This window comes from Pimephales promelas, chromosome 13 (assembly GCF_988280905.1).
Source record: "Pimephales promelas chromosome 13, fPimPro1.hap1.1, whole genome shotgun sequence".
In the NCBI taxonomy this organism is placed as follows: domain Eukaryota; kingdom Metazoa; phylum Chordata; class Actinopteri; order Cypriniformes; family Leuciscidae; genus Pimephales; species Pimephales promelas.
In genome coordinates, this window is record NC_142781.1 from 3,298,288 (window position 1) to 3,311,071 (window position 12,784).

The 12,784-nt window shown below is 39.9% G+C and overlaps 1 protein-coding gene across 1 annotated transcript; it reads left to right on the forward strand.

Annotated features, from left to right (window-relative positions):
• Nucleotides 1–1,288: 1,288 nt before the first annotated feature.
• Nucleotides 1,289–9,381, forward strand: LOC120486940 (enoyl-[acyl-carrier-protein] reductase, mitochondrial). Its single transcript, XM_089118337.1, has 10 exons — nucleotides 1,289–1,437; nucleotides 2,381–2,478; nucleotides 2,622–2,753; nucleotides 6,992–7,135; nucleotides 7,210–7,312; nucleotides 7,384–7,486; nucleotides 7,570–7,643; nucleotides 7,712–7,772; nucleotides 8,824–8,896; nucleotides 9,004–9,381. The coding sequence occupies exons 1-10, from the start codon at nucleotides 1,304–1,306 to the stop codon at nucleotides 9,162–9,164; spliced, it is 1,083 nt and encodes a 360-aa protein (XP_088974463.1). The 5' UTR covers nucleotides 1,289–1,303; the 3' UTR covers nucleotides 9,165–9,381.
• Nucleotides 9,382–12,784: the final 3,403 nt, after the last annotated feature.

Below are 12,784 nucleotides of genomic sequence, written 5' to 3' on the forward strand. Positions count from 1 at the left end.
TAGTGTCGGCCCACATGTGGAGTCCACGTTTCCCAGACGTGGGCCGGATCTGGGCCGACACTAGGGTGCTGTCTGGGGAAAAGTCAGATGTAAGAAAGTAGGCCAGATCAAACTGAACAACAGATTTCAATGTGACCTCGGTGTGAATGTAGCCCAAAATATCAAACTACACTTGAGGAATCACCAATGGACGGACGTGAACCACACACTCATGGGAAGGGATGGCATTCTTCTCTGTGAGGTTTCTGAGTGTGTGTGTGTGTGTTTTTGCATGGAGTGATTACATGTACTGTGTAATGATCAGTATTTCAAAATAAAGAAATATCCCCTTTGAGTGCACTGCTGTGTGTTTCCATCCATTGTGTCGAAATCATTATATTGAGCAATAGATGCTTTTCATTTTACCCTGACTCCAGAACAGACGCCTGACACTGGCTTTACAATGTGCTGGCAAACTAACTAGTCTTTCCCCCTTTATTTAAAGAAGCCAGACGTGGGTTTATTAGATTTCATGGACATCTTCACTCTTTTTGCACTTTTCCTCCCTGGGATCTGAAAAGGCCAAATGTTTTAATAACCCTGAATAAACACAAAAATTCAACAACACACCCTCATGAATATCGGCAGAAATTTTGGGGGTTTTTTCACCCAATTTTTACACCCTGGGGGTAATTATCACAAATAGGCAGATTTTAAGTAGCCTATGTAAAAGCTGATAGAGCAATAATGAAAAAATTGTCTCAGAATAAACTATATTTATAACACCAAAAATCCTCCTGGATTTAAATAACTGTTATTTTACATTTGATCTTAATCTTGACCTGAAAATATTAAAGCTTTAATTTAATCTGTTTCATATTATTTTAACAATTTAATCTGTTTCATATTTGTTCTATTAAATTAGCTTTTGGCCATTGCTTGTAATTATGTTTATTCGTTCTTATTTTATTACTCTCCTTTAATAACACTTTGACTTTATATTCAGACTATAGTTAAGTATTAGGCCTAGTTTTTCTGTCATATCAAAAATGTGACTTGTAGGCCAATCTAAAACATTTTTTCTTGTTTATTTGAGTATTGGGTCCAAATTGCGCGGCTGTAATGAGTGGTGGGCGCTAATGGCGCCTCTACGCAAATGCATGAAGAGAAAAAAACTGCCTTCATTAAAAAAAATCAGTTAACTACGTGTGGTTTCCTGTTCGAAAAAGTGAAAGCAGAAGTATTAAAAGGAAGTGCACATTTTTTCACCAGTGTACATATGTCGGCAGCCTTTAAAATCCCGGTTAGAGAAGGGGAAGGAGTCATGCTCATCAGAAGTCTGCTCAGAGCTGCCTATGGCGGGACGGTCCGTCAGAGATGCTGTCCCGTGCGGAGAGAGACTCACCACTGCTCGGCTGTAGTTTACAGAGAGCACTCGCATAACACCGATACTCTGAGGTACGGGCATATCTGTCTCTTTATCCACTCGTATTCGTTCATCATAGCAGTGGATTCCCAAACAGCAACATAGTGTCGGACCACATCTGGGACTGTTGGATTCCTCATGTTCTGTACCAGATGTGGGCCGACACTGTGCTGCTGTCTGGCTAATGTCGTACTGCAGATAATGTAAGTGTGACTTTTAGATGTGATGAATGAATAACAGAATAACAGAGGTTCAGAATTCCAAAAACCAAATTGAACCGTTACAAATGCTCTTTTATACCCAACTTCGTCAAAATTTTAAATCAAAATTTTTAGATTTGTACGAGGAGGAATGAGAAGTGTGCAATAACTTGGTGTTCTGCTTGTTGTTTTAATATTGTTTGTTATTTTTTTATTTTTTTTGTTAGATGTGTCATGAGTGTGTGTGTAGTTTACATGTACGTCTTTAGCTGGTATTTGTTTTACTATGTGTATTATTGTTTGTAATGGCAGCTACTACTTTGCACCACGCACTTTGAGTTCATGACAAATTTCCTCTAGGGGACAATAAAGTATATTCTATTCTATTCTAACAGGCGGTGACATTCAAACTAATGGATGCCAAATGAATGGACAGGTAGAGCTTGACAATCATGATTGGCATTGTCCAGCATCTGAAACAAATGTTTGTGTTTTTGTTGTTGGTGGTGTTTCTTTTGAGATTACATTAGAGAATATTGAAGAATTCAGATCCAGAAAGCAACATAGTGTCGGCCCAGATCTGGGCCATGTTTGCCGGATCTGGACCGACACTATTTTGCTGTCTGGGGACCCCTTCATTTTTCCATTTTCCCCCAAAAAAACCTCTGGAAACACTTGAAATATTGGTGTATTGTAGCGTAGACTGTATATGTCGTGCTGTCTGGTGAGCGTTGGGTTAACTGCGGGACACTTGTGATCGGTCGTTTGTCTTCAGGATGGAGGAGCTGCCGTTGCCTCCGCTGAAAGACGGGTCCGTGAGAATCCGCATGCTCGCAGCTCCGGTCAATCCTGCAGACGTGAACATGATCCAGGGTAAAGTCTTCATGTCTGCTCTGATAGCCGTTCTCTCCAGTGCTGTTTACTTCAGAGAATGGATTGATATTATATTCTAATCTTGCTTTGGAGACTGAACGTGGTGAACTGACTATAACGGGTTACGTGTGTCCATTCTGAAGGGTCGTACCCAATCTTGGTCCCCGTCCCAGCGGTGGGGGGGAATGAGGGCGTGGGAGAGGTGCTGGAGGTGGGCAGTGATGTCACATCTCTCCGACCTGGTGATTGGGTCGTGCCCATAGATGCTGGCTTTGGTAAGGAGCTATTGACTTTTTCAACATCAAAACCTTATGTTTTTGTGGTTTAATTAAGCACTGTATATTACTGGAGTAGGTGGATTTGTATCCGCACTGGTGTGTCGGTAAGAACACATACGACTCAGAGTTTGCAGCAGAGTTTGTAGTTTACTCTTGATTCAAGTTGAATAGGAACAGTGAGTGGTAACAGTAAGTGGTCTGAAAATAATACAGAATAACAATAATATTAGAGATACAGCTAAATCAATAATATTCATCAAGGCAATAGAACTAGTAACATTATTGAAGTTATTGCAGTTCCTAGATAATCCGCAGGGTGGCATTCAAGGGACGCACATGGAATTAGTTGTTATGTAGGACGCCATTACAGTGTCATTTCAGGCAGTAACGTATATGAAACAGCACATAATACAATATTTACGCAAACATAGGCAAATAACCATATAAATCACCATCCAGATATCTTACACCATGCATTACTTAAACATAAAGGATGAATTTGGCGCTTAGGCGCTAACGCGAGCTGCCTCGATGGTGCGCAAGCAAAGCTCGTGATAACTCGGTAAAGTACACAAATCTGCTTTAAACGCATATAACATCACAAGATAAAAGGAAATAAACGACTTACATTTTTGTCATTAACTCGCTCACATAAAACCACTTCCGAGGGAAAGATTGAGCTATTAGTCTTCTGCACCAGAGCATTCGGTAACACTTTACAATAAGGGTTGTGAGTTAACATTAGTTAATGTATTTACTAACATGCACTAACATGAGCAATACATTTGTTACTGCATTTGTTCATCTTTGTTCATGTTAGTTCATGAAAATACAGCTGTTCATTGTTTGTTCATGTTAGTTCACGGTGCATTAACTAATGTTAACAAGATTTTAATCAAGTAAATGTTGAAAATAACATTAACAAAGATTAACAAATGCTGTATATGTGCTATTCATTATTAGTTCATATTAACTAATGTAGTTAACTAATGTTAACTAACGAACCTTATAGACCCCTTCAATGTTTGTACACATTGATTGGAATCCTTAGTTGGGTGCGCGCGCAGCATGGGGTCAGAAAAATGGCGTGGCTTATAGACCGGCATGATATTGTGTCAAGTTATGCACTGTCTTTGAGGTTTTCACGGGTCCAAAAACTCATGCCCGACCCGAACGAGACCCGTAATGTGCTACACCGAACCGACCCGGACCCGTCGTTCATTTCAAAAGTTGGACCCGGTCCCGTGCAGACCCGAGAAATGACATAAACGTACTGCCCGGACCCGACCTGGACCCGTCTATTATTTGAAAACTGGACCCGAACCCGGCAGGAAGACACAAACCCGACTGGACCCGATTGTCACATATTATTTCACACGAGTTGCGAAAAATAAAACTTTTTGTCTTACCTAATTTTAGTAGCCGTCGTCTCGTTACTGACTGCATTAATCCACCGACAAGAAAGTTCTACCACGTTATTTCTCTCGTTATTCCAAGCTTAATCCACTCATTATTTCAGCTTTAAAAGTCCACTTGATGTCACGGTGATGGATGACAAATGCAACCTTGCACATGTAACGTTACATTCTGACTCGAGTTAACTCGCTTAATAACTTTAACTGTTTGCCCTTTTGAATAACGATTGTTTGTTGCTTGTTCAGCTTGATCATATCTGTGCTCTCTGCTCTTCATTGAGTCTGAATCTGACCACCAAAACTTTAAGATTAGACAAGACGGTTCATTTATATTATTATAAACATTGCAGAAAATGTAAAGCGCGGTTTGGCGGAAGCTCTGCTTTGGTTGCCATAGAAACATGACACGCGCTTGAGATTGCACTCCGATCGCACGGGTAATACCCTACAAATCGCTAGACGCGTATAATTACGTAGTTTGTGGGCATGTTCAGACGGTATATAAGCGATGACTTTTGTGTGTTAAAAGTGGAGGTTTTACCGAGCCAGCGCCAGGGGAAAAAGACCTCTATACAAAGCCTGGGTCGTGATCAACAAGCGGGAAGCAAGGCTATCCATACTGCAAATTGCACCTGCATGGCAGGGTAACGTTAATTATTTATCATATTGGAGACGGATGCACTGTAGACTGATTGACTTGATGGTTATATTTCCCTAGAAAACTGTCACGACTAGGCTACTAATCACTTACCCAGCATCCGTCACCTTTCCTCCAGGGTCATTATTGCTAAACTAAACGTGTGTCTGTCATTTCACCAATTATCGCTGAGATGTGTGGAAATCGCGTCAGTGCGTGATGTAAAAAAAAAAAAAGAAAACATAAAAAAACTCATTAAGACACAACACACGGTTAGAACAAGCATGCACAGTGTACATAGCCGATGTAAAAATACATAAAACAAAAACCATAGTAGGTATATTATCGTTAGTATTTATCGCAAGTTAGTATTTATCGACGCAACAAGTAGGCATGTTGACGAGAAATTCTCCGGTAGCTGGTTTAAACTATGGTTACAGCACGATGGAATTAACTTTTCTGACCCCGACATGCGCACTGCGCACCGCATTTTTTTCTGTGACGTCAACCGTGAAGGGGTCTATTGTAAAGTGTTACCGAGCATTCATATTTCGTTCGTCTCTTACTGACTAGGCACTGACTGACGTCATTCAATAAACGACTCTCTCATTGGCTGAAACCTTCTTAACACCTTAAATCATGTCCTAAAAAATACACTTCATATGCATTGGTTCCCTTTCGTAGTCACTCCGAGTTATGTCGGATGACGGAGAATGGGGGACCCCCATACTCTGTCATACGGCGTAACGTCTCCGTTCCCTACTCAGGGAACGAGGGTTACATTCGTAACCGAGACGTTCCCTTTCGTAGTCCGTAGTCACTCCGAGTTACGTCGGATGACGGAGAATGGGGGTTCCCGTAAGCGAGACGTTTCCATGCAACTTACCAAAAATGGACATTATTGTAGCAAATCAGTTCAAGGGAAATATGAATAACTAATCATAACTGGTTATAATTAATTATCAATATTTGGATCAGAATTAATTAATATTATAATCACTTAAGCTGTTCGTCCAGTGAACACTTGAGTCGATGACTTCAGAACACTTTCATGGCCATAGAAAAATAACTTTCTTAAAGGCCGGCATATGTGCGATTTTCGTCCGATTTTGAGCCGAATTCTGACTCGTGCGACTCATTTTCGTGTCGGACCGATTTTCAGCTTTGTCGTGCGTCGTTTGTCGTGCAGTGTTCGTGCAGTGCACAGGGAGAAACGAGAGGCGATTAACCTCTCACGATCGACAATCGGATGGTCGGATGAATTTCTGGCATGTCAGAAATTTTGGTCGCTCCTCGTGACTATATCGCACAGTTGAAGCAAAGCTACGAACCGATTGCCCTAAACTCAGTGTTTTTTCCCTCACTGCACCTGCGCGAAAACAGAAGTTTAACCATTTCATCTGCAGCAAAAATAAAATAAAAATAAAAACGAGCTACAAATTACTGTTGCTTACCTCCAGTTCGTGTTGCAAAATGGATAATATTACCCACCGTCTTCAAGCCACCTGATATGTAACACCTCTTTTATTATTTTGTCAAACAATGTTTTTGAAATAAACCTGTTTTTAATTTTCATTGATGATTAATAATGGCAATGTTCGGACATATTATAGACTGTTAATAGTTATTTTATATATAATTCATTGTAATCGACCTAAATGTTTTAGACAATTTTTAATGAGGAGTAAGATTATTATTTTATTATCCGCACAGCACGTTGGTTATGTGCTGTGAAAATATTGCGTGGCAAATTAATTATAACAGCGGATCAATTTAATAGTAAAATTTGCCTATAGGCCTCCCCTAATAATGATAATATAATAATAATAATAATTAAATGCATAAATTGAAAATACTAAATCATCTTGATACTGATAGCAGATGCTTGTTTTAAAAATATCCCTGGATACATGCACGTAAATAGGCGCAATCCAGGGGGTTATCGCAGATATTAGACGTATAGTGTGAGCAGTGAAGTCGCACAGTGTATGCCCGCCTTTACTGGATACAGTCCGGCTTACCCAGACAGTGTCGGCTCAGATCCGGCCCACATCTGGTACAGGTGTTATCCGACACTATGTTGCTGTCTGGGATACCAGATCACAGTTTAAAGCTGTCCTAGGTAAAGACACCGCTGCATCATTAGATCATTTAGTGACGTTGTGCATGTGTGTGTGTGTCAGGTACATGGAGGACAGCTGCTGTGTGTGAAGAGGACGAGCTCATGCCCGTTCCTAAAGACATCTCTCTTCTGGGAGCCGCCACTGTCTTCGTGAACCCCTGCACCGCCTACAGGATGCTGAGCGACTTCCAAACACTCGCCCCCGGTACCAAAACTCAAACTTGCTTTAGCATTTCTGTTTTACAGAGAGAAGACCATGACCATGATTTGTTGCGATAGGTTGTACAGTGATCCAGAACGCGTCGAACAGTGCAGTGGGACAGGCTGTGATTCAGATCGCCGCAGCACTGGGCCTCAAAACCATCAACATCATCCGAGACCGGTACTGTGTGATAATCTGCGTATATACAGTCCTCCTTGAAATGGATTTCTTACGCTATCTCTTGAACTCAGACCAAACTGTGCTGAGCTGATGGATGAGCTGCAGTCACTGGGAGCCGATTATGTCGTGACTGAAGAGGAAGTGATGTCATCGGGGCTTCGTCGGGTCTTCGAGGTTGGGGATTCTGCTCTTCTGCAACAGTTGGGTTTCAGTGATTTCGACAGAATTGCTTAAACTCAGACGTTGCTTTTTTGTAGGAGGTTCCCAAACCTAAACTGGGCCTGAACTGTGTAGGAGGCTTGAGCGGAGGACTTGTGTTGTCTAATCTCGAGTAAGTACTCGTATGTGCTGCGCTTTGAGGGCAGTTTAGTGTGATCAATGAATCCTCTTTTATTTCAGTAACGGAGGCACAATGGTCACATACGGAGGGATGGCCAAAAGACCCCTCCAGATCCCTGCGGTGAGTATATGATGCTCATGCTCATAATATTTCACTCTTTCTGGATCAGAACCACAGTGTCTGAGACTTTCCAAACACAATAATATTGAGTAACACTTCAGTATTAACACTTCAGCTACTACTATTAACTAATGTAGAGGATTAACTCATCAGTAAGTAATTAAATGATGAATCGATAATTATTGAATTCGATTACTATTACTTTATATTAAGTGGCTTTAGGTACTATGTACTTACGTTGAAATTAATAATTTGATACAATGAATGTATTGTGTACATATAAGTTTTTACATTGTAGGCTATATTTGTAATTACACGGTTGACACCTTAACCCACCCTTAAATCGACCCGCACCACACACACCTGTTCCTAACCTTACCGTAAAGGTGGTCAATTACTGCAAATAAGTGGTAATCGTCAGCTTAAAGGAGTAGTTCAAAAACAAAGTTTAAGTTTTATAAGCTCAAATGCTCGCCGTACTCTGTTCTGTGTGACTCTCCTGTTCGGACTCGTTCATCAAAATGAACAAATCTTTTTCCGAGTCAATTTGTTCATGTCGTTCGTTGAATGAACCAAATGACTCGGAAAAAGATTTGTTTATTTTGATGAACGAGTCCGAACAGGAGAGTCACAAACGTGCGTCACAGTACAGAGCAAGGCGAGCATTTGAGCGTATAAAACTTAAACTTTGTTATATATTTATTAAATGAGTGATCGTTTCGCTTGATAAGACCCTTATTCATCGTCTGGAATCGTTTAAAGCCCTTTGAACAGTTTGCACTGAAACTGTCTTTTGAACCTTGAACCGTTTGGTTCCCATTGAAGTCCATTATATGGAGAAAATCCTGGAATGTTTTCATCAAAAACCTTAATTTCTTTCCGACTGAAGAAAGAAAGACATGGACATCTTGGATGACATGGGGGTGAGTAAATTATCAGCAAAAGTTATTTCAAAAGTGAACTACTCCTTTAACTTGTCTTGAACCCAGAGCATTCCTCAAAAGCAAAACAAAAACCATCTAACGTTCATATTCCATTCACTCCCGAGCAGAAATCCTTTATATTCCATAACGTGACTCTAAAGGGCTTCTGGCTGACCCAGTGGAAAAGACACCACAGGACAGGTAACGCCAACATTAATAAAGAAATTCTGTAGAGCTTCAGCAGCCCATATGGTTTAACATCGTAATGTTCTTTGTTGTGTTGAGGGTCTCTCTCTCTCTCTGCGCAGATAAAGCCCAGCTGAAGGCCATGTTGGATGCGGTGTGTGAACTCATGAGAGCCGGACAGCTGTCCACACCACACTGTGTCCAGACACCATTTCAGCAATACACACACGCGCTGCGAGCTACTGTGCAATCACACCGCCGCAAACACGTCCTCATCATGTAGACTCGGAAACGCTGTGTTATCTTCTGCAGAACCACGCTGGATAAACGTCTACAGCTACACGTGCTTCTTCACAATGAACTGAAACACTATAAATGTGACAAAACAGTCACGGTTGTCCAGCTCAGACCTCTACCTCCTGCCGAAAGATGCATATTTAAAACATTTTCAAGTTTGTATGCACATTTTCTTTACAATAAATCTGGTGGTTGTAATCTTCTGATTGGTCAGTTTGAATGTCTCACAGTTCTACATATGCTGGGTACGATTAATGGTACAAGTGTTTATCATCTCATCTATTTTGTTACTATTTTAAGTGTAACCATAATCATAAAATTGTCATCAAACGCATTCAATTACAAATGAGGTGCTTTTGATTCAGTATTGAAGGGCACCTATTATGCCCAGTGGTGGAGGAAGTACTGAATCTCAGTACTTAAGTAAAAGTACAAATACCCAGATAAATATTTACTTTAGTAAAAGTAGAAGTAACACAATGACAACCATACTTAAGTAAAAAGTAAAAAGTACTTTATTTTAAATGTACTTTAAGTATTAAAAGTAAAAGTACTTGCATAACAATTTATTATCTTAATGTCTATTTTCTAATGATTAATAAAACATTTAATTCTAACTCATTCAACCTAATAGCCTACTCCTATAATGATGTTCAATAATGATGGGAAAAAAATGTCACCATTTCTGAAACAAGCTTGCAATTAGGCAATATCATGCTTATCCTTACTATATGTTAATAACTATGTTTGGCAGTAAACGCGATTCATTTATGGTGTAATTCTGAACCTCTTGGCTTGCCATAATCCTAACCAAACCAAACATATATTACACACGGTGTGTTTCCTATGCACGTAAAAACAAATTTTCGCGAATGAGTTGCACGATAAACACACTGCGTGTTAGACGCATTTATTGTGACCGGGTTGATATACTGTATCTATGGCAACCAAACGTCACTGGTGAGACAAACGTGCAACGAACGGACGGTCAGATTACGTTTTGGCAGGGGAAAAACTGATCAGAAAATGTAACGAAAATGTAACAGAATTTGTAGAAATGTAGTGGAGTAGAAAGTATAATAATTGCTGCAAAATGTAACGAAGTAAAAGTAAAAAGTAGGCACTATTTATTGTACTTAAGTAAAGTAAAGATACGTGAAAAATGTACTTAAGTAAAGTAACGAAGTATTTGTACTTCGTTACATTCCACCACTGATTATGCCCCTTTTTACAAGATGTAATATTGGTCTCGGGTGTCCCCAGAATGTGAAGTTTCAGTTGAAGATACCCCACAGTTAATTCATCATAACCATTTGAAAATGTCATTTTTGGGGCCTGTTTAAAAATGAGCTGTTTTGGTGTATACAACCTTAAATGCAAATGAGCTGCATATCCCCGCCCTGCCTTTGGATGAGGGCGTCACTTGATACCTGGTAGTCGGTCTAAGCAGAAGGGCTGAGAGAGTGAGAGAAACCGCTGTTTTGAATGTCATTCAGCCTTACATGTTTGAATCGGAAATTCGGCCTTCTATTTTATGATATTTGTAAATAACCCATAATAAAGTGATATGATAAATAATTTCAGGACTTGCTCTCAAAAGCTCTCAAGCGCGCTGTTGTACGTCCTCACCTCAGGTGATCGCGAGAGTTGATCGTAAACACTCGAACTAACACAGGTATAACAACACAGGTATACACAGATAAAAGAACACAGGTATATGAACACAGGTATAAGAACACAGGTATAAGAACACAGATATAAGAACACAGGTATAACAACACAGGTATAAGAACACAGATAAAAGAACAGGTATATTGTAACGGAGGGACTTTTATTTTGACGGGGTTTTTCTTTTTCCGGTGTGCTCGCGCGGGATGCAGAGACGTCTGGGAAGGAGAAGGGTGAGCAGGAGAATTCGAGAGTTTCGCTGAAAACGAGAAGTAAAACTGTCAGATTGAGTTTTATGAGTTTAGAGTATACCTATATCGTCGTGTGACACGAGAACCGCAGTTAGAGCTGAAGTTCGGTCGGTTATATCTTCGGACGGAGAACAGTGTTGGAAGCTTGGCTGAGTGCACGAGGAAGATTGCTGCCTGGAGTCGTGAGTTCATTCATAACACTGCCGGTGTTCTGTCGATCTGTCCTACCTTGTCAGATTTTCCTACCGTAGCGCAAAATTATAGCCATATCTATTGGTTCATCCTACCTCGTCGTAAAATCCTACTGAGCGTTTCTGCTTCGCGTCTGTGACTAGTACATTAAATATTTCAGTGTAACTTTGCCGAATTTTCTTATTAGGCTATGTTACGGTGATTTTACAGTGAAAAGTAAGTTACCTCTTCAGATTGTCCTATGAAATAAACGGTAGGATGATTTTACGTTGCAAAATACCTCATCAGATTGTCCTACCAGTATGAAATAAACGAGTAGTATAATCGTGTGTGTGTTTATATTTTACACCAAACAATCAAATCAATTCATGCCATTTCATCAATTTAATGTGAGAGTAAACAGTTCTCATTACTGCTATTATATCTTTGTATGGTAATAATTGACATAAATAGTGAAAAAAGATCTCGCGCAAGTAGTAAAATATTATGGGCGTGTTGTTCAGCGTGACAAAAATGACGTATTATTGATGTGCGCATGCGCAGTAAGCCTTGGTAGGACAATCTGACGGGTAGGATGGAATGTCAGAACACCGGGTGTCGTCGTTGCTTTAACCGAACGTATTTTCAGGAGCCTACTGTTTTTTTTTTTTTTTTTTTTTTTTCTGAAGTGATGTGAACTGTGTGGAGCGAGAGTTTGCACTTGTTAGTGAACAAGATCGCGTGTGCAGACTGCAAGAGTAGTTTTTGGAGTGAATCGTTTTAGTTTTGTCTATAAAGGGACTGAAAATCGTTCCGGACCAGTGTGTATTTTTGAGAGACATTTTTTTGTATGATCCAGATCATTCCGTGTACGCGAGCCGCGTGAGAGCTGAACTGAGTCGTTTTGTTTTAGGAAGATTTTTTGGAGGGCCACACTGAAACTTTTCTCGTGATTTTTTTTTTTTTTTTTTTTTTTTTTTTGCTTATTACCCTGCCATCCTGACGACATCTCGCTGTTCTGTCTCAACTGTTCATTAATCATCACAGGTCATCATCACAAGCCTTCACGAATCTCCTAAAAGTCTTCAAAGTCATTGCTTCGAAGCCGTCGTTGCCACAGACTGGTACAACATTTCAGTACACACACGAACACATGAACATATGAACATTTTACTGAATCAGAATGGACTGAACTGAATGTTTGAACAAACTGATTGTTTCAATTGTAAGTTTGAACTGTGATTGCTGAGTTGATTGAAAGCTGAATCATAAGATTGATTCAAAAGAGTCGTTTAGTGATTTCAAGGTTAACTATGCATGTGAAATGGGTCATTTGAAGTGAGTCATTTAATGGAATGAGTTATTTGAATTGAATCACGTACAAAGTTATTTGTACTCAGGGTTGTGAATAAGTTTTTCTGTGTTTAATGAGAATATCCTTATCCAGATAATAAGGTTGGGTAAACACTTTGGAGGTGTTTAAAGGTGTTGTTCTGAATATATTAGTCAGTTGAAG

Excerpts from the sequence above, each read along its gene's own strand:
- LOC120486940 (XM_089118337.1), top strand. The coding sequence starts at position 1,304 with ATGCTCATCAGAAGTCTGCTCAGAGCTGCCTATGGCGGGACGGTCCGT. Across the intron at positions 2,754-6,991 it reads GCCCATAGATGCTGGCTTTG|GTACATGGAGGACAGCTGCT; the intron begins GTAAGGAGCTAT and ends TGTGTGTGTCAG. Across the intron at positions 7,313-7,383 it reads ATCAACATCATCCGAGACCG|ACCAAACTGTGCTGAGCTGA; the intron begins GTACTGTGTGAT and ends TCTTGAACTCAG.